Consider the following 25,624-nt stretch of genomic DNA (forward strand, 5'->3'; position numbering starts at 1 on the left):
ACTGTGAAAATCTGTGGGTGGGGAAAATGGACATATAAAGCCTCGCAAACACATTAACATAGAAGAAATTTAATTTGGTACAAAGTAACTAACTGTATTTTTGCATGCAGAAGATTATGTTAAACTCAGTATCATTTATTTTGCTCTTGTCACACTCAAGCACTGTTATATATTCTGAATAGAAAGAGGATGAGGAGGTATAGGTTTCCTCAGGGAGCTGACTTGACCCTGGACTGGTGTGCTTAGAAGATGAATAGAAAATAAACAAATGGCAAAATAATTTGCAGTAAGAACCAACAGAGAATAAAAGGGAATAGAAGACAGTATCACTTTATTTGTAGGTGGTTTAAGATTTATTTGGAAGCAAAGCAACAGAGAGTGAGAGAGAGGGAGGGAGGAAGGGAGGGGAAGAGAGTAAGAGAGAGAAAAAGAATATATCTTCCATCCATGGGTTCACTCCCCAAATGCTTGCAACAGCCAGGTCTGTTCCAAGTCAAAATCAGGAGCAAGGAACAGCATCCAGGTATCCCACATGGGTGGCAGGTGCTCAAGCACATGAAACACCCTCTGCTGCTTTCCCAGGTGCATTAGCAGGGAGCTGGGTCAGAACTGGAGCAGCCTGGTTAGAACTGAAAGTACAACAGTATCTCTTTGTCAAAGATGGTCTTTCTGAGAATATAGAATTTGTGCTACTGCATGGAGAATGAGAACAATTGAGCTATGGAGACCTGGGAAAAGTAATTTCAATCAGCCTGGACTGTCTGACAAATAAAAATGGAAAACTATAATAGGAGGAGAGACAGGAGGGGACAGTTGCATGGGCAAGAGCACACAAAGTATTGCAACCCATTATAAAGAGTTGTGGTCTCCTTCTAAGAACAATAGAAGGCCAGGAAAGCTTAGGATTTGGTTTACATTTTCTAAAAGTCTGTTTAATCAAAGGGAATAAATTTGGAGAGAGATCCATAGTAGAGACTAGTCTAAGTCCAGCTCTATCATACATCTGCTTAATAATTTATGTCATTGTCCCCAGACAACCTTGGGCAATCAATCAGTCCTTATACACTTAAATAATATTTAGGCTATCTCAAAACATCTCCTTCTTATCATTTGTTTTTTTTTCAGGCTATATGGGCCATCTACTCTTGTGATACTGCTGATGACTAATACAAAGGGAATTTTTAAAAATTATTTTTCCTAAAGTTTTTTTTGAAACATCAAACACTATCCCTATTAATAGAAAGACAAAAATAAATTTCCAATTCCCAGAACTGGCATTTCTCTCAACATTGTCTGGCATGAATTATAAAAATGACAAATGTTAGCCTTCAAAGTAGAGAATAGAATACCAACTACATTTCCACAAAAATTATAAGAATAGCTATGTTCAGCTCAAACATTCTAATTAAAAAGGAGATAGTGAATACAAATAATGAATATAATTCAGCATTAGCAAAAAAATGTAGATACCAGGCATGGGTAAGCTTGAAAATATGAAAGGGTCCCTTCAATACCAATAAAATGCTTTGTGGCAACACCCGGCTGAGTAGTGTTACCGGAACTAGTTCTTTTCTTGTGCATGGTAGGTATTTGATATATATTTGTCAAAAAAATGAACAAATATCCACTGATTTAGTTGAAAGAAAAAAATCACTACCAAGGAACTATCTTAGTCCATACTTTTGTTTCTATATCTCTTCGTGGAAATTGCTTACATGAATTTTCTTTACTTTTTTTTCAAATGGTAAAAGACTATTTAAAACAACTATAGAAAAGAATTTGTATCTTGGTTCAAAATTTATTAGCACACTGTAATCATGTCTTACCACAACTGAGTCTACATAGCTGATTTAACTGGATTGTTGTGTGACTAGTTGATGTTTATCAGTTTCAACAAACCAGTGCACATTACCACTTGTCAGAACAAGAAAACACACACATACACACACACACACACACACACAAATAACCTTTAAAGAAGGTAACTGAATTTGTGTGAGCGTCCTTGGCATCCATGCACACAGACATGCAAAGAGACACACAGAAATACTTACGTCACTATGGGCACACACAATGTTAATAGCCAGACTAATTCTCTCCAAGAAGAGGGTTACCTTTTCATATCGCAGTCCTAGGTCACTGTTGAACAATGTCTCATAAAATATTTATAACTTTATAAGATATTTAACGTATAGCCAATAACATAGTAGCAACAATATATTAAAATGCAAAATCATTTTTAAATCATCTGTGTATCTTTAAAAACATCTTGTGTGTTGATAACTTACCCACCCATTAGTAAAATAAAATCCAATGCAAAGTGACTGGGGCTCTAAGAATATGTATTGTTCTAAAAAGCAAAGAACCTAGAGAAATTCAGCTACAAAATAGGTTATATACAGTGCCTCCATGGCGGCTTCAAGGAGTCTTTATTTCTATTCCTCTCATCGTGAGAGCCAGCTCTTGTATTACAACATGTCCACATCAAAAGTGAACCACTGCACATGATTCCAAAGCATTCAGTATAAACAGGGTACAACGTTAGCCAGAAAAACTGTGTATGCCTTGTCTCTGTGTGAGGAAGAGCTTCTCAGAGTCCATCTGTATTTCGTTGGCCATGAACCTATCTCAAAATGAATTCTAGGAAATGAGAGTGAGACCACCTTTTTAGTTTACAAGGGGTAGGGTGCTTCTGAGTCGTATGAGGAAACACACTTGATCTGAATCACACACTGAGTCCAGGAGAGTGGGCGCTTGAACCCAAGGTCCACTGAAAAGAGACTCAGGAGAGTGAGGGTAGGAGAAACAAAGCCAGCATGGTGTGAAACGAAGCTTTGGAGAGAACAGCGTGGATGTGTCAGTCTAAGGAGTGGAGATGGAAGTTGTAAGTCTTAACTTTATGTTCTCAATATCCCAGCTGAAAGTGTGTTCAACAGTTTACTGAATATTTTGAATCAGACAAAAGAGTCACATCTGAAATACATGTAACTTGGCCTGACCCCTAAATTAACCGTCTAAAGCACCGACGGGGACGTGGTGGTTAGCCTGGTGGTTATGTCCCACAGTGGCGTGCTGGACGCCATTCCTGATTCCAGTTTCCTGCCAGTGCATATCCTGGGAAGCAACAGTGCCAGCTGAAGTGATTGGGTCAGTTGTCCCTGTGTAGAAAACTGGATTGTTTCTGGTTCCTGGTTTAGGCCCTAGCCCAGCCCTGGCCTTTGCAGGAATTTGGAGGAGTGAACTAACTGATAGTAGTTACCCACCTCTGTATATCTTTGCCTCCCAAAACAAAGTCCAGTTTCAAATGATAGAGTTACAGACAATGAGTAGGATTTCTGTGGATGACTTCATGCAGGGATAGCTTCAGAAGATTTTTTACAAAATGTTTCTGAGATCCGATCTGGCTGAAAAGCCCATGAGAGTATTTCAGGCATGGAAAGCCAAGACACTCTGCCAAAAAAAAAAAAAAAAAAAAAAAAAAAAAAAAAAAAAAAACCACAAACAACACAAAACCTAAATGAAAGATCTCTGTGAGTGAGATCCCAGTGGAAAGAACAGGTCTTCAAAGAAGGAGGTACCTTTCTCTGAAGGGAGGAGAGAACCTCCACTTTGACTATGACCTTGTCTAAACAAGATAAGAGTCGGAGAACTCAAGGGGCTTCCATAGCCTTGGAAACTCATGACTGGAGCATAGGGAGATTACTGATGCCATAAACAGGAGTGTCAGTTGGTAAAGTCAACAACAGGAGTCACTGTGCACTTACTCCTCATGTAGGATCTCTGTTCTTAATGTGCTGTACATTGAGACTTAATGCTATAACTAGTACTCAAACAGTATATTTCACTTTGTGTTTCTATGGGGGTGCAAACTGTTGAAATCTTTACTTAATGTACACTAAACTGATCTTCTGTAAAAAAAAAAAAAAAAAATTATCGATTCCCAACTTGACTCTCACTGGGATTAAACATGACAATAGGTCTGATCTGATTTCATCATCATTTAAAAAATCATCTATTATTTTTCACTTTATGTTTGTGTGGGAGCAAACTGTTGAAATCTTTACTTAATGTATGCTAAACTGATCTTCTGTAGATAAAGAGAATCGAAAATGAATCTTGATGTGAATGGAAGAGGAGAGGGAGTGGGAGAGGGGAGGGTTGCGGGTGGGAGGGACGTTATGGGGGGGAAGTCATTGTAATGCATAAGCTGTACTTTGGAAATTTATATTCATTAAATAAAAGTTTAAAAAAATAAAATACTGTGTAAAAAAGAAAAAAAATGTTTCTGAGAGAGAGAGAGAGAGAGGGACAGAGAGGGACAGAGAGAGAGAGAGAGAGACTGATAGCTGTCATCTGCTGGATCACTCCCCAAATACACACTGGGCCAGGACGGTGCTAGGCCAAAGCCAAGAGCAAGGGATTCAATCCAGTGTCCAGCATGGGTGGTAGGAACCCAAGCACTGGGCCATCACTGCCTCCTCTCAAGATCTGCACTGAGAAGGCGGGGCTGGGACTCAAGGGCCGAGACTCAGCTATAGCTCATGGACAGCCTAACTTGCATCTTAACTACTAGGACAAGTGCCCACCCATGGAAGGCTTTTTAAAATGTGCTCTTTTATATTGAGAAAAATCCAGTTGTGATACCATGGTGCATAAATAAATGCTTCAGGAGTAACCTTATCATGCATTTTGCCATTTAATTTGCCCTATTGTGTTTTTAGGCTGATTTATAGATAATTTAATTGTATATTGCTCAATATTAATTTAAGTAACAAATGCAGAATAGGACTAATTGTCTTTTTTCTTAATTTTTAAGATCCTGACTTTAAGGACCTTGGGGTTTTGAAACCATTGCCAGGTTAGTAAAATAGATATTTAATAATGCTTAGAAGGCTTTATCTTCTGCCATAAAGCATACTTTTGGTTGATTACTGAAGCTCTACTGTTGTGTGTTGATTTGGCATTTTGTCATTTAGCCTGTGAGTTTGAGATGGGCGGCCCTGAAGGAATTGTGGAGTCCATGCAAATTCTGAAGGAGGGCAAAGCTTCTGCCGGTGAGGCTGTGGACTGCAAGTGGTACATCCGGGCACCTCCACGATCCAAGGTCAGTGTTAGGATGAAACCTAGATGGCACAGGCTGCTTGAGATATGCCTGAGGCACACATTGCCCCGAAGTGACTGCACGTGTTCAGCAGGTTTCAAATGCAACACCAGGCTATCATTTTATTCTGGTTTGGAAGTGCTCTCTGCCTTCCCCTGTCCAAATAACTTTCAGTGTGAGAAACAACAGCAGGGAGAGTGCACTGGAGAGATCGTTGGAGGACCCGCACATAATCTCTATGGTAAGTCTACCTCTGGGAAATATGGCTCCAAGTGTTATGCACATGCATGGTTCTAAGGATAATTACACTTGTGCCCTTATTGTCAGTATCTACAATTTGTCTTCTAATCTCAAATCATATTTGTGGGAGAAGTTGTCCAGGGCTTAAAAATCATGTATCTCTGACATGGAAAACACAGGTGTGTGAGGCTAGGGGCAGAGGTAGCCGAACTTATGAGAACCTGCACGCATTCAGTGGGACAGACCCTCCCTCTACTAAGTCTCTTTTGAATGAGATGAGAAATGTGGGTGCAGCATTCCCAAGCCTTTTGTGTTTTTTTTTTCCATAACACACCAAGGTTTTAGCTTTTATGTTGATCACACTAATTTTTATATGTAGATGACACATTATAAAAATTAGAAGTATTGTATGTATTAAAACTAATCTAATGTGGGCTCAGATTCAGGCATCCGCTTAGAAAACATTTGTTCAGCAATCATATTTAGCCTATTTGTGGATTTAGCTTCAGAAATATTGAGCTTATGTAATGTTCTTCCAGTACCTGTCATAATTGCAAAGTGTTGATTATTTGCTTTTCTCGTCCTTTTGCTCTTATCGTGAGGTATAGAGTTAGAACAAAACATTATTGATTTATTACATTTGTAGTTGACTATTTATTGAGGTTGAAACAGTTTACTCAATAAATTGGTTCAGTGACTCCATAAACTCAAAAGCAGTGTTACAGAGAAATGGTCTCACCAGCCCTTATCCTCAGGATTCTCAGTTTAGTACTTAAACCAATATGTAATGAAAATCCAAGCAATCAGATAAGATCATATGATGTTTATGAGGATGAGTAGAGTGAGGGGAAAGGCCACATGCACAGCATGGTGTTGTCAAAGGTGGAACCAGTGAGTTTCCAGGGTCTCAGCAGAACCAGAGTGAGAAATGGTGGCTGCACGCAGCAGAGAACCGTGCATCTTCACAGGCATGGACTCTGTGGGTCTGCTTTTTCAGGACTTAAAGTAATTGTGTGAGACCTACAAAAGGCAGGAGTGTGGAGGGTGATGAGTCATTCATCTGGAGGGCTCTTCAGGCCACCTGAGGAGCTTGGACCTCATCCTGAGAGCACCAGTGATGTATGAAAGAGGGAGGTAGGAGAGCAACAGGAGCAGATTTGCGTTTCAGAAAAACAACTTTTCCTTGAGAAGGGAGGACAGAGGAGTTGATGCTGCCAGCATGAGACTGGGCAGTGGTCCCCATGGTGGACACTCAGTTACGATGGTGAAAGCCTAGGAAAGCCTTGGGCACATGCAGATCGTGGGGACCTAACATTCAGCATGAAACAGCAAAACGAATCACTTTGGGGGGAATTTTCTGTTATTTCCAGAAATTTTTGTCTTTCTCCTCTTACTTCTCCCCTGAATATGTCTCTAGTTTCGTGTATAAAAATCCCCAAATTGGTACATTTCCCCCCAAACATCCAATCACAGAGAGAGGGCTCAGTTTTCAGCTTTCCGTTTGACTCTTACAGGTCTCTGCGTCTGAGCAAATCTTTGAAAAACTTGATTGCACAAAAGAAAGACGTGGTTATTCTTTTTTTATAGACAAAAACAATTGGCAGCACAAACATGAATCTGCACTACATGATGATAAAAGAGCCAGATTGCAGCTATTATGCTCTCTTACATAACTTGCAGATTCTCAAGAAGTGCTGTTCATTTTTCTTAAACTCTATGAATGAAAGATTTTCTAACGATTTTTTTTAACAGGAAATATGTGCGCCACTCCTTGCAGACATGAGCAACATCTTTGTCACTGCTTGGTTAGAGAAGGCTTTCGTGAGAGTGTAAATACGTGCTGCTTTTCCCCAGCTGGTAAATAGGCTGTCTTCTGTACAATCCCAGAACAAGAATACCTAGTGTACCTGTCTGTTACAGAAGCTGACATTCTGTGACCCAAAGGCGACGCCGCCCGCAGAGCTGGACAAAGATGGCCCTATTGTGACAGGCCGCCTCTGTTAAATTAAAGGTTAGAGGACAGGAAATGGCTTTGACTGCTGTGGAGAAAAGCAAAACTGGAGATTACTGCCTATGTGGGCTTTCTATTTTTATGGAGAGCCTAGCAGCTTATGAGAACAGACCATCAAAGCCCAAGTTACCCTTGAAATGGCTTGTGGTGAATATTTGAATGGTTCCTGGTGACTGAATCATACTGCACAATGAAAGTGCTAAATAGTTTACTTGGATTCTACTAAAATTTATATGAATTATATAAGCTTCTTGACCTTTTGTCAAATGCAAAATATACGGTATCTTCTTTATTTGAAAATAATGCAAATGGCACCCGTTAACTAGAACACTGTTAATCCAGGTTTCTCAGAATCTGGAAAACTCGAGCCAGAGGAGAGTTCGTAATGTGTTATTGCCTGGATTGTTTCAAAGCTGAGTCAAGATCATGAAGATCTATTTGAGTTAACAATAAGGTGTAAAAGATGCCCCAGTAGCATGTATTCTGTGTATGAATGGATTGCAAAGCAAGAGATGGAAAAAGATCATGAGGTCCAGTTCTGATTCTGCTCCAGGAAAGAGCACCTGACCCAGATGGTGGAAGAGCAAGCCATGGAAGGATTTGAAATTCTTGGCCTCCACACTAGTCCTTATGAATCTGTAGCTGCCCATGACAAGCAGAATGTCTATTATTCAATTCAAATTCATGGAAAAGATAAACTGATAGACGTCTGTAAGGAAGACCCTGTAAACAGTCCTCAGAGGTTTCAGAGACTGCTATATATAAAGAAGGAATGAGTCTTGATCTGCATGGTTTTCAGTACCGCAGTTTACTGTGCGAGAAATAGTTCTTCCACTTCAATATACAGAAGTTCGTATTTTGAAAATAGAGATCATGTAACATGCCACAGTGGGGATTCAAGCAGAATTTGGCAAGCGTTTTGTATAATAATTGGAAGTCAAGTACTTTTTTGGCATGGATAACATGAGTGTCTCTCAAGAACATAATTAATGATCTATAAAAAGTGACTTGCCCAATTATCTGACAGCTTAGTAACAGAGCTGCAGCAAGTTAAAGATTTCCTAAATCCTGGTCAAGTTTGGTGTAACAAAACCACAGTACTTTGAAGGCACTGCCTTTTAATTTAATTTTAAACTGCTCTTGAAAGTTTTAGTTTTAATTGACAAATGATAATTTTGTCTGTTTATGCACCACATTGTGATGTTTTGATGTATGCTTGTGGACAAATTAAAACGAATTAACAAATTCATCACTTTACATACTTATCATTTGCTAACACAGGATAAGAGAGTCTAGAGACATAAAAAATGCAGATAAGTTATGGAAATTAATTTAATGAGTAATGTTATTGGAGGATAGAACTGTAGCTTTCACTACTTACCCATCATTTAATATGGTAAATTAGTTTTAAATTTGTTGTAGCTGATTTTTAAAGTATTTTGAGTCAGATTATTATCAAATCAATAAAAACTTGGCAAATACAATAACTCAACAGTATTTTACACAATTGTGTTAATGTTACTTACATGATAGATTGAAATGTTTTAGGCGGAATCTTATACAGGCAAGATTGTCAGCCCCAATTTATCCTTAAGTAGCACACACCCGTTTATGTGAAATCATTTGGCAAAAAAGGATTGTGTTGATGAGATTGAAGCTACCTATCAGGTGCTTTTGGGTTAATCCAAAGAGAGGTTCTCAGGTGAGCCTTTTCTCATCACCTGAGCTCTTGAAAAGCACTGAGTTTTATCAAGAAGTGAGGGAAAGAGGCAGAAAATCAGAGGACCAAGAAGTGTGTTCCAGCAGTGAAGTGACTCCTGGCAAATAGTAATCTAAAGACCAGGGGCATTCATCCTAAAACCTCAAGGTAAAGAACTTGCAAGGGAGAGTCAGGTTCAGAATATGTCCAACCCCCAGAACTATGAGAAAATAAGGGAGTGCTTTTTCTCAAGTTACTAGATTTGTGTGAATCTGTTATGTGGCAATATAAAATGAATGCAATGGACTGGGGTAGTAACAATTGATTACAATGAGATGTATAAAGGGTTCTCAAGATTGAGTCTGCCAGTGTTCCCTAAGATGAAAAGAAATGTGTGTAAGTAAACATTTTAATGGAAATATAACTATAATGAAAACATTGTGCTTCAGCTATTTATTTAGTGAAGTCTCATTTTTGTGCTGTCAGGCCTTGAAAGACTGCTTAGATGGACTTTAAATATTTCAGTACTTGTGTATGCAAACCAAAAAATCATTTTAGAACTCTGTGTCAAGATTTGATTATGAATTTGTTGATTCGTATCTGTATGCCTATGTGTGTATGTGTCTGTGTGTGTTAACATTTAATGTTTTGATGTTGTAGTTTTTCTTTTTAAAAAGAAGTTGCTACTGCTGCTCTCCAGATTCATGAGCTACCCTCCCTAGCAGTCTAAAGTACCATATCTGGTCACAAATAAAACAAATCCTAGAAATCCTGGGCTGCATGCTGTTACTTGTAAAATAGTCCAGAATATTGAAAGCAGGCGCAGCGTTTCTCATTGAGTGGTGTATTTCACTTTTGTTTATTATGGAGAAAGCTGTTTAGACAAGTCTTTAATAATTACCTAATGCTTATTTTCTGTATATAATTATAACATGGAGGGGAGAGTGACCAGGTCAAGCAAGTTGCTATTAAATTTTCTTTGTAAATATATTTCTTAGCTGGATTTGTTTGCTCGGCATAGAGTAAGAGAGTCTGCTTCCATTCTGTTGTGATTTGGAAAACAGATACTACTAGAAATTGCTTATATGCGCTGAAATTCCCCATGCCCCATTCAATAAATCATCTTGTCTCTTTGAAGTCTTTGTGATTGATTACAAAGAAGAATGCATCAAAATGATTCACTGAGAAGAGATTATAATCTGACTATTTTACCAGAGTTATATATTATTTTGTTGATCATTTTCTCTTTTTTTCAGTAGAGGCACTAAAGAGATTTCTGTAATTTGTGACTTTAAAGAACTCTTTCCCTTGGCATGATTATGCCACAGCCTTAAGCTGACAAGATAGTCATTCCAGTCATAATGGAAAAAGACCTTTTCTATGGCTTATCTGAGGTTAGGGTCTTCAAATATTTCATCAAGGGCCAAGCATTTGGTCGAGTGGTTATGACACCTGTGTCCTGTACTGGACAGAGCACCTGCCATTGCTACCCGACTCTGGCTCCTGATCTCAATCTGGCCTGGGGAGGCAGCACTAATGACCCAAACAATCAGGTTCTTACCTCCTCTATGAGAGACCTGGACTGAGTTCCCAGTTCCCATTTTCAGCCTCTCTCTCTCACCTTCTCAAATAAATAGACTATTTAAAAAATTCATTGAAAATTTGTATTATGAAAAAACCATGCATGGATTTCAAATTTTTTGCATAAAATAAACTTATCTTTTAGCTCATTTTCCATGAACTTATTGAAGTACCCTTATACTAGAGCTATTGTGGGGAAGCTTGAACACTTTCTCTGGCTAATGGAATTTGGGTGCACTAGTAGCTTTGGTCTCGGTAAAATGAATATCCTACAAATATATCTTATTTTTTATATGTTACAAAGATTGAAGTCCAAACATAATTGAATGCTTCAGAATTGATTACAAAAATCTAATGACTATAATTGTTCACTTCTTCTGTAAATAGCATTCTGTTTCATAGGAATGCTCTTTAAATATTGAATTCTCTGAGATTGAAAGGCTTCACTTCACATACAAATGCAAGTCGGTCACCTCATCTGGAAAATGGAGACACTCTTTAGAACTGCCAGAAGAAAAGCATGCATATTAAATTTCTAACTTTAGCAGCACCCTTATATAAAATAATCTCACTTAAGATATTTTAAGACAGCTGTTTCTGTCAGAGAAACACATTGATTTTTTATTAATTTCATATATATTCTCATAATCATGTGTCTAAGCCCCTTTAGGAAAATGGAACTGGTTTTGCTTTTGGCTATTTGATTACTTCTTTTGTTGCATCTGGTTTCTTTACAATTGTACCTTTCTAGTGTGATGAGAAGCCAAGTATCAGGCAGATCTGATGTCAACTCCAGTCCCCTGCTTGAGGGTTTGTTTCACTTTGGGAAAGTTACCTGGATTTTCTACACTTTGGTTTTCTTCTCTTTTTTTTTTTATTATTTGACAGGTAGAGTTATAGACAGTGAGAGAGAGAGAGAAAGGTCTTCCTTCCGTTGGTTCACTCCCCAAATGGCCACCACAGCCAGAGTTGCGCCAATCTGAAGCCAGGAGCCAGGTGCTTCCTCCCAGTCTCCCATGCGGGTACAGGGGCCCAGGCACTTGGGCCATCCTCCACTGCCCTCCTGGGCCACAGCAGAGAGCTGGACTGGAAGAGGAGCAACCGGGGCTAGAACCAGGTGCCCATATGGGATGCCAGCACCGCAGGCGGAGGATTAACCAAGTGAGCCACGGCACTGGCCCCTACACTTTGGTTTTCTGAATACAACAAAGGCTTGTTTCTGGGAGGTCTGAGTAGGATAATACATTAGCAGTGTCTTAAAATCTTGACAACATTCCTTGTAGACTCACTTTTCCTGATAATAAATTAGCATTTCCAGTTGTGTTTTGATATGCTGCATAAGACACTTGAAATGATTGTTCAGGTACAGTAGGCTGGGCAAACACTTCCACATGAAAGCATCCAGCAACTAAATATCTTTGTTGAGTTAGCTGAGCAGTTACCTGAATGGAGTATTTTCTTTCTCTGGGCATGGTATTCCATTTCCATAACTCTATGCTAAAGCAGCATCACTGCGAGTAGTACAGTGCCCCATGTCGTTGAGCCTTGTCAGTGTTTTCTCCTGTTTACAACCACGTATGTTTGCAATGAAAATCATATATCCTTTTGAGATCTTATAGGCTATCTTTCATTTGTTTCATAATGTTTTAGAATATAAATATGTATTTAAATTTTTAAATTTATCCTGTTTTTTTCTTATAAAAATTCCTATTGGAAAAGGAAGTGATTTTGCTTCTTGATTGTTTATTTGTGTTAGATGACTTATTTTGTTATAGTTTGCTTCCTTTATGGCTATAACTCTGGTTTATATTTGTATATTTTCACTCTCTTTACTTGAATCCAGCAGGGACAATCCAATTTAGTGGAAACAGCCTCATAACCAGAGCTGGGAGTTTTAAGTTTTTTAAATGTCTTTATTTATTTGAAAAGCAAAAAGACACAGAGAAATTAAAAATAGAGATGCCTACAACAGCTAGGGCTGGACCTGGTCAAAGCTGGGCTGCAGGAACTCAATCCAGGTCTTCTGGAGAATTTAGCATTTTTAGATACATGCCTAACAGAAATCAGACACATAAGGATTCTCTCAGTAAATTCAGGAGGATAATATTGTTTGAGGAAGAGTAGATCATAGATGGACTACATTAGTAGTATTTGAGTTTTGATAGAATAAAACAAAGCTATAACCTGGGTCTGAGGATTTTCTGGGCATATGTTGCCTTAGGCTGAAGCAGTGGCAGTTAGTTTAAAATTAGCATCAACATATTTGGGAATTTTATGACAGCTTCTAACAAACATTACAGATTGCCTATGTATAAAATCACTTTTACTTTGGAAAACATAATAAAGCTTCAGCAGTTTTACTTTTTTTTTTTTTTTCTGACAGGCAGAGTGGACAGTGAGAGACAGAGGGAAAGGTCTTCCTTTGTGGTTGGTTCACCCTCCAATGGCCGCTGCGGCCGGTGCACCGCGCTGATCCGAAGCCAGGAGCCAGGTGCTTCTCCTGGTCTCCCATGGGGTGCAGGGCCCAAGCACTTGGGCCATTCTCCACTGCCCTCCCTGGCCACAGCAGAGAGCTGGCCTGGAAGAGGAGCAACTGGGACAGAATCCAGCGCCCTGACCGGGACTAGAACCAGGTGTGCCGGCACCGCAAGGCGGAGGATTAGCCTAGTGAGCCGCGGTGCCGGCTGGCTTCAGCAGTTTTTCATTGTTTCTCAATTTCATCCATGTCCCTGATTTCTGTTCTTTCTCTTCAGTTATACCAGAATTTCCTCAGTTGAAACTTCTAGTGTATTTTCAGCTGCTCACAAGTCTGCAGCACGTTGTCTCACACTTTGATATCTTAGTTCTAAACTATAACTGCTTTTGAGAATTATAACTTCTTACAGTAAAATGCACTATCAACTGTTCTATATAACTACCATTACTTGCATAACATAAAGCAATATATAAATGCCCAATAAATATTTGGAGAAGGCTGAACATTTACATGGAACCAGTAAAGAATATAGAGTTTCCAGTCAGTTCATTCTTCACGAGGACATCCAATCACACAGTTTTATGGAGTATTTAATGTGTGCAAAGTGTGGTGTAACTCTTAAAGACAAAAATATATGTGGCTGCTTCCCTTTCCAGAAACACACAATTCAGTAGAAGGAATTTTGAATATGCCCTAAAAGTATTTTAGCAGAGCAAGTGTGGGAAATAATTCTGTCGTTTTTGGAGAGTGAGAGGCATGAAATCCTTCTCCGAGCGTGAAGTAAACCTTGATAAATCAGCTGGAAGTTTCTGGGCAGAAGACAGAGAGTGGTTGATGGATACAGAACTGAAGGATGGCTTTTTTTCAAAATAAGTGTGTAATGCAGGCAGATAAGAAGAGAGGTAAACTTGCCTGTTCATGGTTTGTAGATGTGCTTGTGATTTGCCAGATCAAACTTCCGGCTAAAAGAGTGTGGTTATTACATTCGTTTCTCAGAAACTTAACTTCAGTGGGGCTGTGTTTGGGAGACTGACTGAGAATCCATGCTTTGCAAACCTCCAGGCTAGTAAAGAAAGTTTTGAAACTTTATGGATAGATCAGTGGAGAGAGAAAGCTATTTTGAAGATCAAATTAACCGGAAGTTATGATCAAGTTATTAAGAATAGTGAAGGCAAAAGATACATTTCTATTAACTGAAACTGACTGATTTTTTTAAAAAAATACATAATGTATTGGGGAAGAATTTGTCATATGAGATTCATAGTTAATAAAATAAAAATGCATGCAGAAGAAAGACACAGCTTTTGCTCTCCTCTGAGGCCCAGGAAGGCAGTGGAGGATGGCCCAAGTGCTTGGGCCCTGTACCTGCATGGGAAACCAGGAAGAAGCACCTGGCTCCTGGCTTCAGATTAGCGCAGTGCCAGCCATGACAGCCTTTTGGGGAGTGAACCAACATAAGGAGACCTTTCTCTCTCTCTCTCTCTCTCTCACTCTCACTGTCTAGATCTATCTCTCAAATAATAATAAAAAAAAAGACATAGCTTTTTAAATTGAGTGCATGTCTTTGGTTTACATCAATATCACATTACAGGAAATTTATGTAAGAGGAAGTAACACATAGGTGTATATGCTAAAAAAATGTGAAACACTTAGGAGACATCTATGTGAAGATTGCCTTCTTTATTCTGGAACAATCCCAGATGTGCTACTCAAAGTTTTTTTCATCGTACTAGTGTCGGTGTTTGTCAGTTTTGTTTTGCTTTATGTAATTTCAAGTTTGACCTTGTGTCTGGTAATTGTATTTTTGTAAGACTTATTTTATTTATTTGGAAGGAAAAGTTACAGAGAGGGGAACAGAGAGACACGCAGAGGGAGATCTACCATCCTCTGGTTCACTCCCCAAATGGTCTCAATGGCCAGGGTTGGGTTAGATGGAAGCCAAGAGCCAGGAACTTCTGGGTCTTCACATGGGTGCAGGACCCAAGAACTTGGGCCATCTTCCGTGGCTTTCCCAGGTACATTGGCAGGGGCCTGGATTGGAAATGGAGCAGCTGAGTTGTAAACCAGCACCCATACGGAACACCAGCATTGCAGGCAATGGCTACACCACAACACCAGCCCCAAAGGTTTTCATGATTTAACCAACACATGCTTTCATCCCTGGCCCTCTGTCTTTTGCTCACCATTTCACCCACAATGCTTTGACTGTTATCTGCAACAAAGTAAAAGGCCTGGCTGTGAGTTTAGAGGAATTGATAGATTAATGGACAAACAGCTTCTCTAGCAGTCTGGTTTTGTCAGATAATTTACACAGTTGAAATCAAACTCTGTCTTTTGGTTTCGCTTGTGTTTTCCTTTGGCATTAAACAAACGATTTATTCTCAGACATTTTTGGAAGTAGAAGGAAGCCATGGATCTTAGCAGGAATAAGTCAGGAATTTATAAAGCACATTTGCAAGTTAAGGATACGTTTAAGTAAAGAAAAGACAATAACATCTGGATGAAATCCGCCATTGAGTGTTACTTGTGCTTCTTCCACAATAAGAGTAATTGCAATCAAGACTGCATTGTGAGATGGAAAAAGAAAAAAGGACGTGCTGACACTTACTGATCTGCACTCTTACTGTGACACGGGGACATTACTTACCTTTGTTTTACAGATTTACTTGCGGTTCTTGGACTACGAGATGCAGAATTCTAACGAATGCAAGAGGAACTTTGTGGCCGTGTACGATGGGAGCAGTTCCGTGGAGGACCTGAAAGCCAAGTTCTGCAGCACCGTGGCCAACGACGTGATGCTTCGCACAGGGCTTGGAGTGATCCGCATGTGGGCAGATGAGGGCAGTCGAAACAGCCGATTCCAGATGCTCTTCACATCCTTTCAAGAACGTAAGCTTCTCGGCACTAGACTGTTTGTCCTTCAAGTACCTCTCATAAGCTGCTAATGGTGTTTTCTTCATGCAGTCTGAGCACAACAGGGAGTCCCCTAATAAGTTGTGAAAATCCCTGAGATTCTTCTACTCCATTTTGATCCGGTGACAGGAGAGCGTTATATATTATGTTATGATCACTTATTTCAGCATATGCACCATAGCCTTGCTTGAGACAGTTCACACCACCCAGCTGGGAAATGATGAATTCTGTTTGCCTTTGGTTTAGCTCTGATGAAGCATACGGAACTGCTGCAGCAGCTTCTGATGAAGTTTGAGTTTAAATCTTTTTTTAAAAACCTGCATGAAAATATTTGGTAGGTCCTGTTTAGTAAGTTACTCTTGCAATCCTACTCATTTCACATAGGTTTGCAACTACAGAGTCCCAGTTAAATACGCAAAGAGGGAACATTGCTTGGGAAGACAGTAAACAGAAAACATTTCAAAAATATTTAAAATGATGCCATGTGCAATATCTCGTTATGTGCAAAGCATAACAGTTTTTAGAAGATTATGTTGCAACAAATAATCTGTGAGATTCAAAGATAGAGTGGGAATATTCTTTAGGAACCTCAAGTATTTCATATTTTAAAAATTTATGCAGGGGCTGGCACTGTGGCTTAGCCAGTCAAGCTGCTGCCTGTGGTGCTGGCATCCCATATGGGCGCCTGTTCCAGTCCTGGCTGCTCCACTTCTAATCCAGCTCTCTACTAATGAGCCTGGGAAAGCAGCAGAAGATGGACCAAGTACTTGGGCCCTTGCACCCACATGGGAGACCTGGTAGAAGCTACTGGCTTCAGCCGGGCCCAGCACTGGCCTTTGTGGCCATTTGGGGAATGAACCAGAGGATGGAAAATATCTCTCTCTCCCTGTCACTCCCTCTCTCTCTCTCTCTCTCTCTCTATCTCTCCCTGTTACTCTTCCTTTCAAATAAATAAACAAGGCTTTAAAAATAATTTATGTAAATTAAAGATTTGTGAGAAATTCAGCTTTTAAGAAAACATATCTTGAATGTTGAAACTATTTTTTTAAATAGAAAACATCTTTAAAATTCCAAGGATTTTTTGTGTTGTCAGTGGCACAGCAGCCAGTCTTTTTAAAAATCATAGACATTAAGTGTATTAGATAAATGTTTCATATAGTGAACAGTTTTGGTTTAAATTCCCTGTAGTTACCCAGTGGGGGAGTTCTAGAGCACCAGAAGTACTGAGTGTCCCCCCGTCTTTCTAACCTTGATGCATCATCCAGAGTGTTAAATATTGCTGGCAGCTCTGTGTCAGATTTGCACAGCATGTTGCTATCTATGTCTTCATTTCAGCAGTTTATTAAAATGTTAAAGTCAGCATGTCTTTATTTTAGCAATGCATTTGGAACAAAATTCTCATAGTGTTCTTGACTAGAATATGAAGAAATTTAGGGTGCAAGATAACATGCTTGGTGTTTCACTATCAGTTGCTCTTCCAAATTCACTGAGTTGCGTCTTTGATGAGGAGTTTCAGGATTCAGTACTTTATTGACTAGTCTTACCCATCTTAGCCAATAACATATTGAGAAATCCTATGCAATTTAAATGATAAAAGTATGGAAGGAAAAGCTAACAGATTATATTATATAGTCAATATTTTAAAAATAATATGAAATATGTGACTTGTAGCAAAACTACACTGTTTTAATAGCGATAACTGAAAAGTCAGGCTTATAATTCCAAAATCAACTAAACAAGACTAGAGAGGAACCCTGGCTCCTGAGATTCCCTAAGGTTTTTTCATTCAAACTTAATGAGAGTACTTTCATTATAATTGACAAACACGATTGTAAGCTGCTTAGCTTTTATTGAGAAAGGTGCAGTTGTGGTGCAAGGAAGACATTCTCATAGGAAGCTGCCATGTTCAAACACCAACGGCAAAGTTGTTTACTTGGGAATATTATTAATGAGGATGCTAATTAACTGGAATACATGACAAGGAGGCAGAAGCAATCAGAATCATGACAAATGCAAAGAAGTAGCAATATGTACATTTCAGCTTAATTTTTATTGTTTAAAGTGAAATGGCTAACTTGGACTTACGTTGAGGGGTAGGGATTAATGTGTGAAAGCTAAGATTAATGTTCAAAAATTGCAGGGAAACATTTCAGTATACTTTATGCGGAAATTTCTAGTCCATATGAGCTGTGATAGTCAAAACTTGAATGGATGCCTTTGAAGGATGTAGTCTATAGATAGATTGATGATGTGGTTTAAAAATGGATTATTATCCAGCTGAATTGTGTGGGGTAAACATCTGTGTTGATAAAAGAAGAATCTAGTTAACATGTAGGGTCCCTATCAGCTCTAAAATTGTGTTCACCATTATGTCATCTGCATATTTATGAAATGGTTTATTATATCATGTTGTGAGTATGTCATTAGAAATATGTCTATTTGAGATAATAAATAGGGTTTTAATGTGCATGAATTAATCTCCAAAATCATTCTAGTGGGTGAAGTTTCAGTGAGTCACTTAGAAGACATGGGATGTTCTTTCTACCTGGGAAGATAAGGCACCCAACCCTTACTGCATGAACAACTTAAGTGAGCAATATCTACTTTTGATTTCAGAGGTTCTACCTTTTTAGCAGCTCCTCTCTCATTGGCAGCTTTCGCACAATGAAACTTCAGTTAGTTTATACATGAACAGTGAGAAATATATTTCTGCCAAAAACATCCAAGTAAAATGAATGAAAAACAAAATTCCCACTTATGATGTGTGGAAATTGTTTATAATAATTGGGAAAATGAGTTCATATATTTAGCCTCATATTACTTGCAACCAAAGACTATGAAGCCTAAGCTATAGACTTATTTATGATAAAGAAATTTGCAAGTGGAAACATTTATATGCCAAGAGGAATTGAGCTGAACTATTCCGTGGAAGGCAGTTCTTCGATGAAATGATAGGTTCCACCTCCTGTGTACAAGCCTGATGCAGTGTCCACTCTGAGATGAGCAGAACCTGTGAATAACATGGGACATCATCAGGTGATTAACTTATTTTTATGGGAAAACTATTTTGCAGGAGTGAATAAGATACTCGATTCTGTTGAGTTTGTCAGAGGGAAGATGATATGGGGTGAATCTGCTCTAATCAGATGGTTGCTCTGAACAAGAGAGATCATCAGAGACTGGTCGGAGGAGCAACACAAGCGGCCACATTGTGAATGGTCTTCCCATTAGTGGTGTAACCTCCTGGAGCTGAGGGCAACCCTGGCCAACAACTAGCAGCAAAATGAGGACGTCTCCCACACAATGGCAGGGAGCTGTGTCCTGCCCACCAGCTGAATAATCTGGGAGGTGGAAGCCTCAGCCCCTGCTACCACCTCAATTACACCTGGACCCGGGTCCCAGGCTTTTCCCCTGTGAAACTTTGTGCAAATAAATCTGTTGTTTAAAGATACCAACCTTGCAGGGACTCGTTACACAGTGACAGAAAACTGCAAATCTGGGCACAGAAAATGAGGCTCTGCTGTTACAAATACATGAAGATTTGGAGCAGTTTGGGATTAGGCAGTAAGCAGTGATTGGAGGACTTTTGAGGAATGTGAGAGAAAAAAAGCCTAAATTACCTGAGACAGATGGTTACTAGAAGTCTAGACTTAATAGAAATCTAGGTTTGGATGGCTTCCAGCAAGAGCTCAGATAAAAATGAGGAATATGTTATTAGAAACTAGAAGAATGAGTATCCTTGTTGTGTCGTGGCAGAAAGTGTAATGAAATTATGTCCAGCAGGTATGCAGCAGCAGAGTGCTAAGAGATGGCTCTCAGCCACATAGCTCAGGAAATCACTGAGTTCCATGTTGAAGGTATAGCCTGGTTTCTTGTTGCTTATAGTCACATGTGAGGGAGGAATTGTCAAACAAAAAGGAATTAAGATTGAATGATTTTGAAAACTCCCACCATCCTCTGGAAAAGATCTTAACAGTAAGAGGTGGGCGCCAGCACCCTGGCATAACAGATAAAGCCACCACCTGCAGTGCCAGCATCTGTTCGACTCCCTGTTGCTGCACTTCAGATCCAGCTCCCTGCTAATGCACCTGGGAAGACAGTGGAAGATGGCCCCAGTGCTTGGGCCCCTTCACCCATGTGGGGAGACCAGGAAGAAGCTCCTGGCTCCTGGCTTCAGATCAGCCCACCTCTAGCCACCGCAGCATCTGGGGAATGAACCAGCAGATGGACGACCTCCCTCCCTCCCTCCCTCTCTCCCTCCCTCTCTGTAACTGCCTTTCAAATCAGTAAATAAATCTTAAAAAAAAAGAGGTGACTTCAAAAGTATAGTGTAAAGAAATAGCCAAATTTATGGCTGTGCTGGCTGTGCTCAACCATGGGAAGTGTCAAAAAATGTTCAACACGTAACAAAAAGGCTCGTTTGTGAGGTCCAGTGCATGCCATGCAGAGGAGTGTGGAGCCTCCAGAGGATCAGGGACACTGGCCCCCATCCTGAGCGGAAGCTCGGGAGAGAGCATCATCTCATACAGTCATGGGTGGGTGGCTTGTGTGGAATGGAGCAAAACATGAATTTCTCTTTTTTTAATACAATATCTTTTGGAACAGTGGACATTTGCAATTTTAGCACGAATGTTGGTGAAGAATCTAATAAATGTGTATATGATTAAATTGAAATTTGGAAACTGAATTTCTTAGATTAAAAAAAGATGAAGATAGATCTGACTTGAAAATACTCAATACTTTTGACTGATAACTTGGTCACTTCAGAACAGAGAGTTTTGGAAACATTGATTTTTGAGAACAAATATGAAGATGATAAAGGACATGAAGAGAAGATGAACAAATCTATTTCTGGCCTCAATTCTGGCCAGCATTTTTCAAATAAAATGTCATTTCTTCTAGTTTCATAGCCTAAGGGCCATTTTGTTTAAAGTACTGTGGTAAGGGAAATTTTTCCATTAATTTTGAGAAAAAAATGCAAACATTTGAATTGGGGGAAATTTGGTTTTACATTCCTTTTTCTTTAATTGGAATAGCACAAATGAAAGTGATGATTGGCAGCAAGCTTTAAATTGTCTAATCCAGTTTTCAAATTTTTAATCCATGATTAGATGATCACAAAATTGATATCTAATGTTTTAGTTATTTTCTTCCATAAACTTAAACTTCATTTTAAATGTTTTATTATTCCTTAGGAATTAAAGTCTTTAGACTTCAGTGAAAAGATGGCATTTAACATCCATTCTGCTGCTTAAAAAACAGTTATTCTGATACATGGTTTTTTTTTTTTTTTTTTTTTTTTTTTTTTTTTTTTTTTCGGACGGGCAGAATTAGACAGTGAGAGAGAGATTGGTTCACTCCCCAAATGGCCGCTTTGCCAGTACGCTGTGCTGATCCGAAGCCAGGAGCCAGGTGCTTCCTCCTGGTCTCCCATGTGGGTGCAGGGCCCAAGCACTTGGGCCATCCTCCACTACACTCCTGTGCCACAGCAGAGAGCTGGCCTGGAAGAGGGGCAACCGGGACAGAACCGGCACCCCCACCGGGACTACAACCTGGGGTGCCGGCGCCGCAGGTGGAGGATTAGCCTAGTGAGCCACGGCGCCAGCCAGACACATGGTCTTTTAACAGCCCGTGGAAAATGAATATTAAGAAAATTTTGCACCAGGGCATAAGTCTTGTGCAGTGGCTAACCTGTCAATGGGGACACTTGCATCCCTTGTCATTGTTCAAGACCCAGCTCCATTCCTGATTCCAGCTTCCTGCAAATGCACATGTTGAGTGCCAGCAAGTGGTAGTTCAATGGTTGGATTTCTGCCACCATTACAGCAAATCTGATAGAGCTCCTGGTTCCTGGCTTCTGCCCGCCTTAGCTCTGGCTGTTGTGTCCATTTGTGCAGTGAACCAAGTAATAGGAGACATCTTGTTGTCTGACTCTGTATTTCTCCATCTCTCACTGTCTCTCCTTGTGTGTGTGTGTGTAGACTTTGTTTTGGAAAGGAGATTTTGACATGTTTTGAACATGGTGGAGCACAGTCTTATTTTCACTTTTAAATGATAGAGTTCCCTGTGGTCACGTTGTAAGTGTGGGAGACCCATGAATGAAAGTGGTGGCAGTGGCACGAAGATAGAGCTGAGCCAAGGAAGTCAAATGAAGACCTGAGAAGCAGAAGCTGAGAGAAGCTGTGGTGAAAATGGACAGGTGATGCTGGAGTGAGGAGAGCTCCTCCGACCAAAGAACTTAGCATGCACCAGATGTTTACAGACTTTCCTTGGGATTTACTTATTTGAAAGGCAGAGTACAGAGAGAGGGAGAGACAGAGATACCTTCCATCCGCTGGTTCATTCCACAGTTGGCCTCAACAGCCGAGACTGGCCAGGTTGAAGTCAGGAGCCAGGAGCTTCTTCCAGGTCTCCAACATGGGTAGCAGGGAGCCAAGCACTTGGGCCATCTTCCACTGCCTTTCCCAGGCCATTAAAAGGAAGCTGGATCAGAAGCTGAGCAGCCAGGACACACAGTAGCTCCCATATTAGATGTCAGCATTGTAGCAGGTGGCTTTACCCACGATGCCACAACGCTGGCCCCAATATCCTGATTTTTAAGGAGAATATGAATAAGCATCAGGATTTCCAGATATTCTTGATGCAGTGTGATGAGAGTTTTGACTTTGAATTCAGCTACTAATGATGGATTTATTAAATATAAGCACAGGTATTTGAAATATCTGTGCTTCCAAGAGAAATCTGACAGTTTTTGTTTCAATTTTGGCTTAATATTTCTGGAATAATATCTAGTGGCCTTTTAGGTTCCAAAGAAAGAGAATTAATCCTAAGAGAATGAATGTTAGTGGCTTCAGAATTAAAATAGCAATTATAAATTAAAACCTTCTAACTTCAACGTTGAAATGATATTTATTAACGTGTGAGACAAACCTGATGAGCAATGGCACATCCATGACTAGACTTGTCATTTTATGAAATTGGTGTTTTATAAACCCTTATTAAACATGTTATATAAAACTTCCTTTATTTTAAGTGTGTGGCTATCAATATTTCTTTGCCTTCCCTTAACCTGTTCACATTTCTCGAAATTATCTTGGCTGTCCCCTGGCAAATACTTCATTTCTTTAAAGCTGCAGTGATATATAGATGTAAACATCCGTTTCCAGATGCCTGCCTGGTTTTAAGCACCCTGAGGAAGAATTTCTTTCACTAAATTCTGGGGCAAGCACCCCACCTCGTGGCCACAGGGGGAACAGATGAGAATTGAAAAACAGAACCCAAAAGCACAGTAAAGCCATACTCAGAAAATACTTTCTAGGTTCATTCACTATTTTTTATTTACCAAAGTATGAAACCCAAGCATAGTTGAATCATCATACATTTTTGCATGAACTTTTTGAAGATCTCCCATACACCTGAATTTTAGTCTAGTGTTTAAAACACTCATGTCCTGTTCCTAGTGTCTGGGTTTGAAACCCAGTTCCGGCTCCTGACTCTTTCCTGCTAATACAGAACCTGGCAGGTTTCTGCCATCTATGTGGGAGCCCTGGACTGAGTTCTAGGCTCCCTCTGCAATCCAACCTAGCACTGGCCTTAAACAGGCATTTGGGGAATAAAATAGCAGATTAATTCTCTCTCTCTCTCTCTCTCTTGCTCTCTCTGCTTTTTCTCCTTGTCTGTGTCTCTCTGTACCACTCAAGCAAATATATTTATTTTTAAAAATATGAAAAAGCAAATAAAATTTTTGCATTAAGATTTAGTATCCTTTCCATGAAAAGTCATGAGTTCTCCCTAATTATAAATCTGTTTGTGGATATGTGTGTTTGTGTATCTATAGATACATATATTTATTTACACATATATGAGTCATCTTCAAAAAGTTCATAGGAATGTATTCTATATAAAAACTGTGCGTAAGGCCATCGCCGCGGCTCATTAGGCTAATCCTCCACCTTGCGGCGCTGGCACACTGGGTTCTAGTCCCAATCGGGGCACCGGATTCTGTCCCGGTTGCCCCTCTTCCAGGCCAGCTCTCTGCTGTGGCCAGGGAGTGCAGTGGAGGATGGCCCAAGTGCTTGGGCCCTGTACCCCATGGGAGACCAGGATAAGCACCTGGCTCCTGGCTCTGTATCAGTGCGGTGCGCTGGCCACAGCACGCCAGCCGCGGCGGCCATTGGAGGGTGAACCAGCGGCAAAAGGAAGACCTTTCTCTCTGTCTCTCTCTCTCACTGTCCACTCTGCCTGTCAAAAAATAAAAATAAAAAATAAAAAAACTGTGCGTGGATTTCAAAATTATTTTGTACAAAAATATAAGTATTTTTAAATTTTATTTTCCATAAACTTTTTCAAGTATTTTTTAATGTATTTATGGAGTTTCTCGGATAATTTAAATATAATGTTATATAAGTTTTTCTAGAATTTCCACCCATACAGGGGTTGCAGAACTATTACTGAAAGAATGTAAAACTAAAATTACATTTTATGAGGAATATGAGGTGTACAGCCTGACTAATATGAGGTATGTGGTGTTACTATAAAAGTAAAACAAGTTAGCATTAAAGCGCCATCTGTAAACTATCATTCTCTGCACAGTATTGCTGTAGACATTGTTTTAATTGTGCTATGACTCTAACAGTAAAAAATTTATTACTCTTAATTTTGAAATCTTACAGCACTTTCTTTGCTGTATTAAACTTCTCACATGTTTCATAATCATCTATCCCGATTTGATACCTTGTTGGAGATCTGATTTAGCTCCCAGTGCCTGCATCTGCATTGGATCTGGAGACCACCACCAGTGTGTATCCTCACTAATGGTGAATGCAGCCCAGTCAACTAATTACATCACCACAATGCATATTAAATATGAATAAGATGACATGCGCCTTAGGTTGCTCAGGGATGATTTTCCGCTGGTTCTGAGTTTCCATGGCATTCTTTATTTTTCCTATGCTTCTGTGATGTTATAGGGCTTGGTTTACAATTAAAAAAATTAGTACTTGATAAGTATATTTTTGATTATCTGAATATTTTAATTGTTTCCATGCAATGAAAGCACACATGTACATAGAGAATTTCGGTCTGAAGCATAATTTATACATATGGTTGACACTAAGCTTGCTAAATGAATGCAACAAAAGAAGCCCATGTGAAGAATGTACTGCATTTTAGTGATGGGAGACACCTTGCACTGTTTTCATAGCTGAGCCTCTCTAGAAATAATTACCACTATGGCAGTACTTCTGTGAATCACGTGACAGGCCATGTGTACCAATTCCATGGCAAATTGTTATCCGTCATTTTATTTTCAGATTTGTATTGTGACTGACTGACAGCTGAGCATCACTTATGGAGTTCTTTGTCTTGTTCTCTTGTATTCAGCTCCTTGTGAAGGCAATACGTTCTTCTGCCACAGTAACATGTGCATTAACAACACCTTGGTCTGCAATGGACTCCAGAACTGTGTGTACCCGTGGGATGAAAATCACTGTAAAGGTAATGATTAGTGCTTGAACTTTGCAAAGTCCCCAGCCTGTGGAATGTGAGGGAAATTTATGTGCATCAGAAACTCCTAAAAACTGAATGTGTGGTGACTCTCCTGAG

The 25,624-nt window shown here is 39.6% G+C and overlaps 1 protein-coding gene across 7 annotated transcripts in view; it reads left to right on the forward strand.

Moving 5' to 3' along the window:
• Positions 1–25,624, forward strand: part of NETO1 (neuropilin and tolloid like 1) — a 166,844-nt gene that overhangs the window by 84,081 nt on the left and 57,139 nt on the right. For 5 of the 7 annotated variants that reach the window (XR_016213873.1, XM_002713649.6, XM_051851106.3 and 2 more), the window contains exons 5-8: positions 4,817–4,858; positions 4,977–5,104; positions 15,769–15,997; positions 25,403–25,516. Coding sequence is in view for 6 of the 7 variants with exons in the window: in XM_002713649.6 (XP_002713695.3) it covers positions 4,817–4,858; positions 4,977–5,104; positions 15,769–15,997; positions 25,403–25,516 (513 nt within the window). In the remaining variant the exon portion in view is untranslated. Of the gene's footprint in view, positions 1–4,816; positions 4,859–4,976; positions 5,105–9,070; positions 9,220–15,768; positions 15,998–19,094; positions 20,195–25,402; positions 25,517–25,624 lie in introns of those variants that run through there. The other 2 variants (XM_089304982.1, XM_089304983.1) reach the window with 2 other exon arrangements.

The sequence above is a fragment of the Oryctolagus cuniculus genome, chromosome 10, assembly GCF_051225735.1.
Source record: "Oryctolagus cuniculus isolate XC-2025 breed Fujian yellow rabbit chromosome 10, ASM5122573v1, whole genome shotgun sequence".
NCBI lineage: Eukaryota > Metazoa > Chordata > Mammalia > Lagomorpha > Leporidae > Oryctolagus > Oryctolagus cuniculus.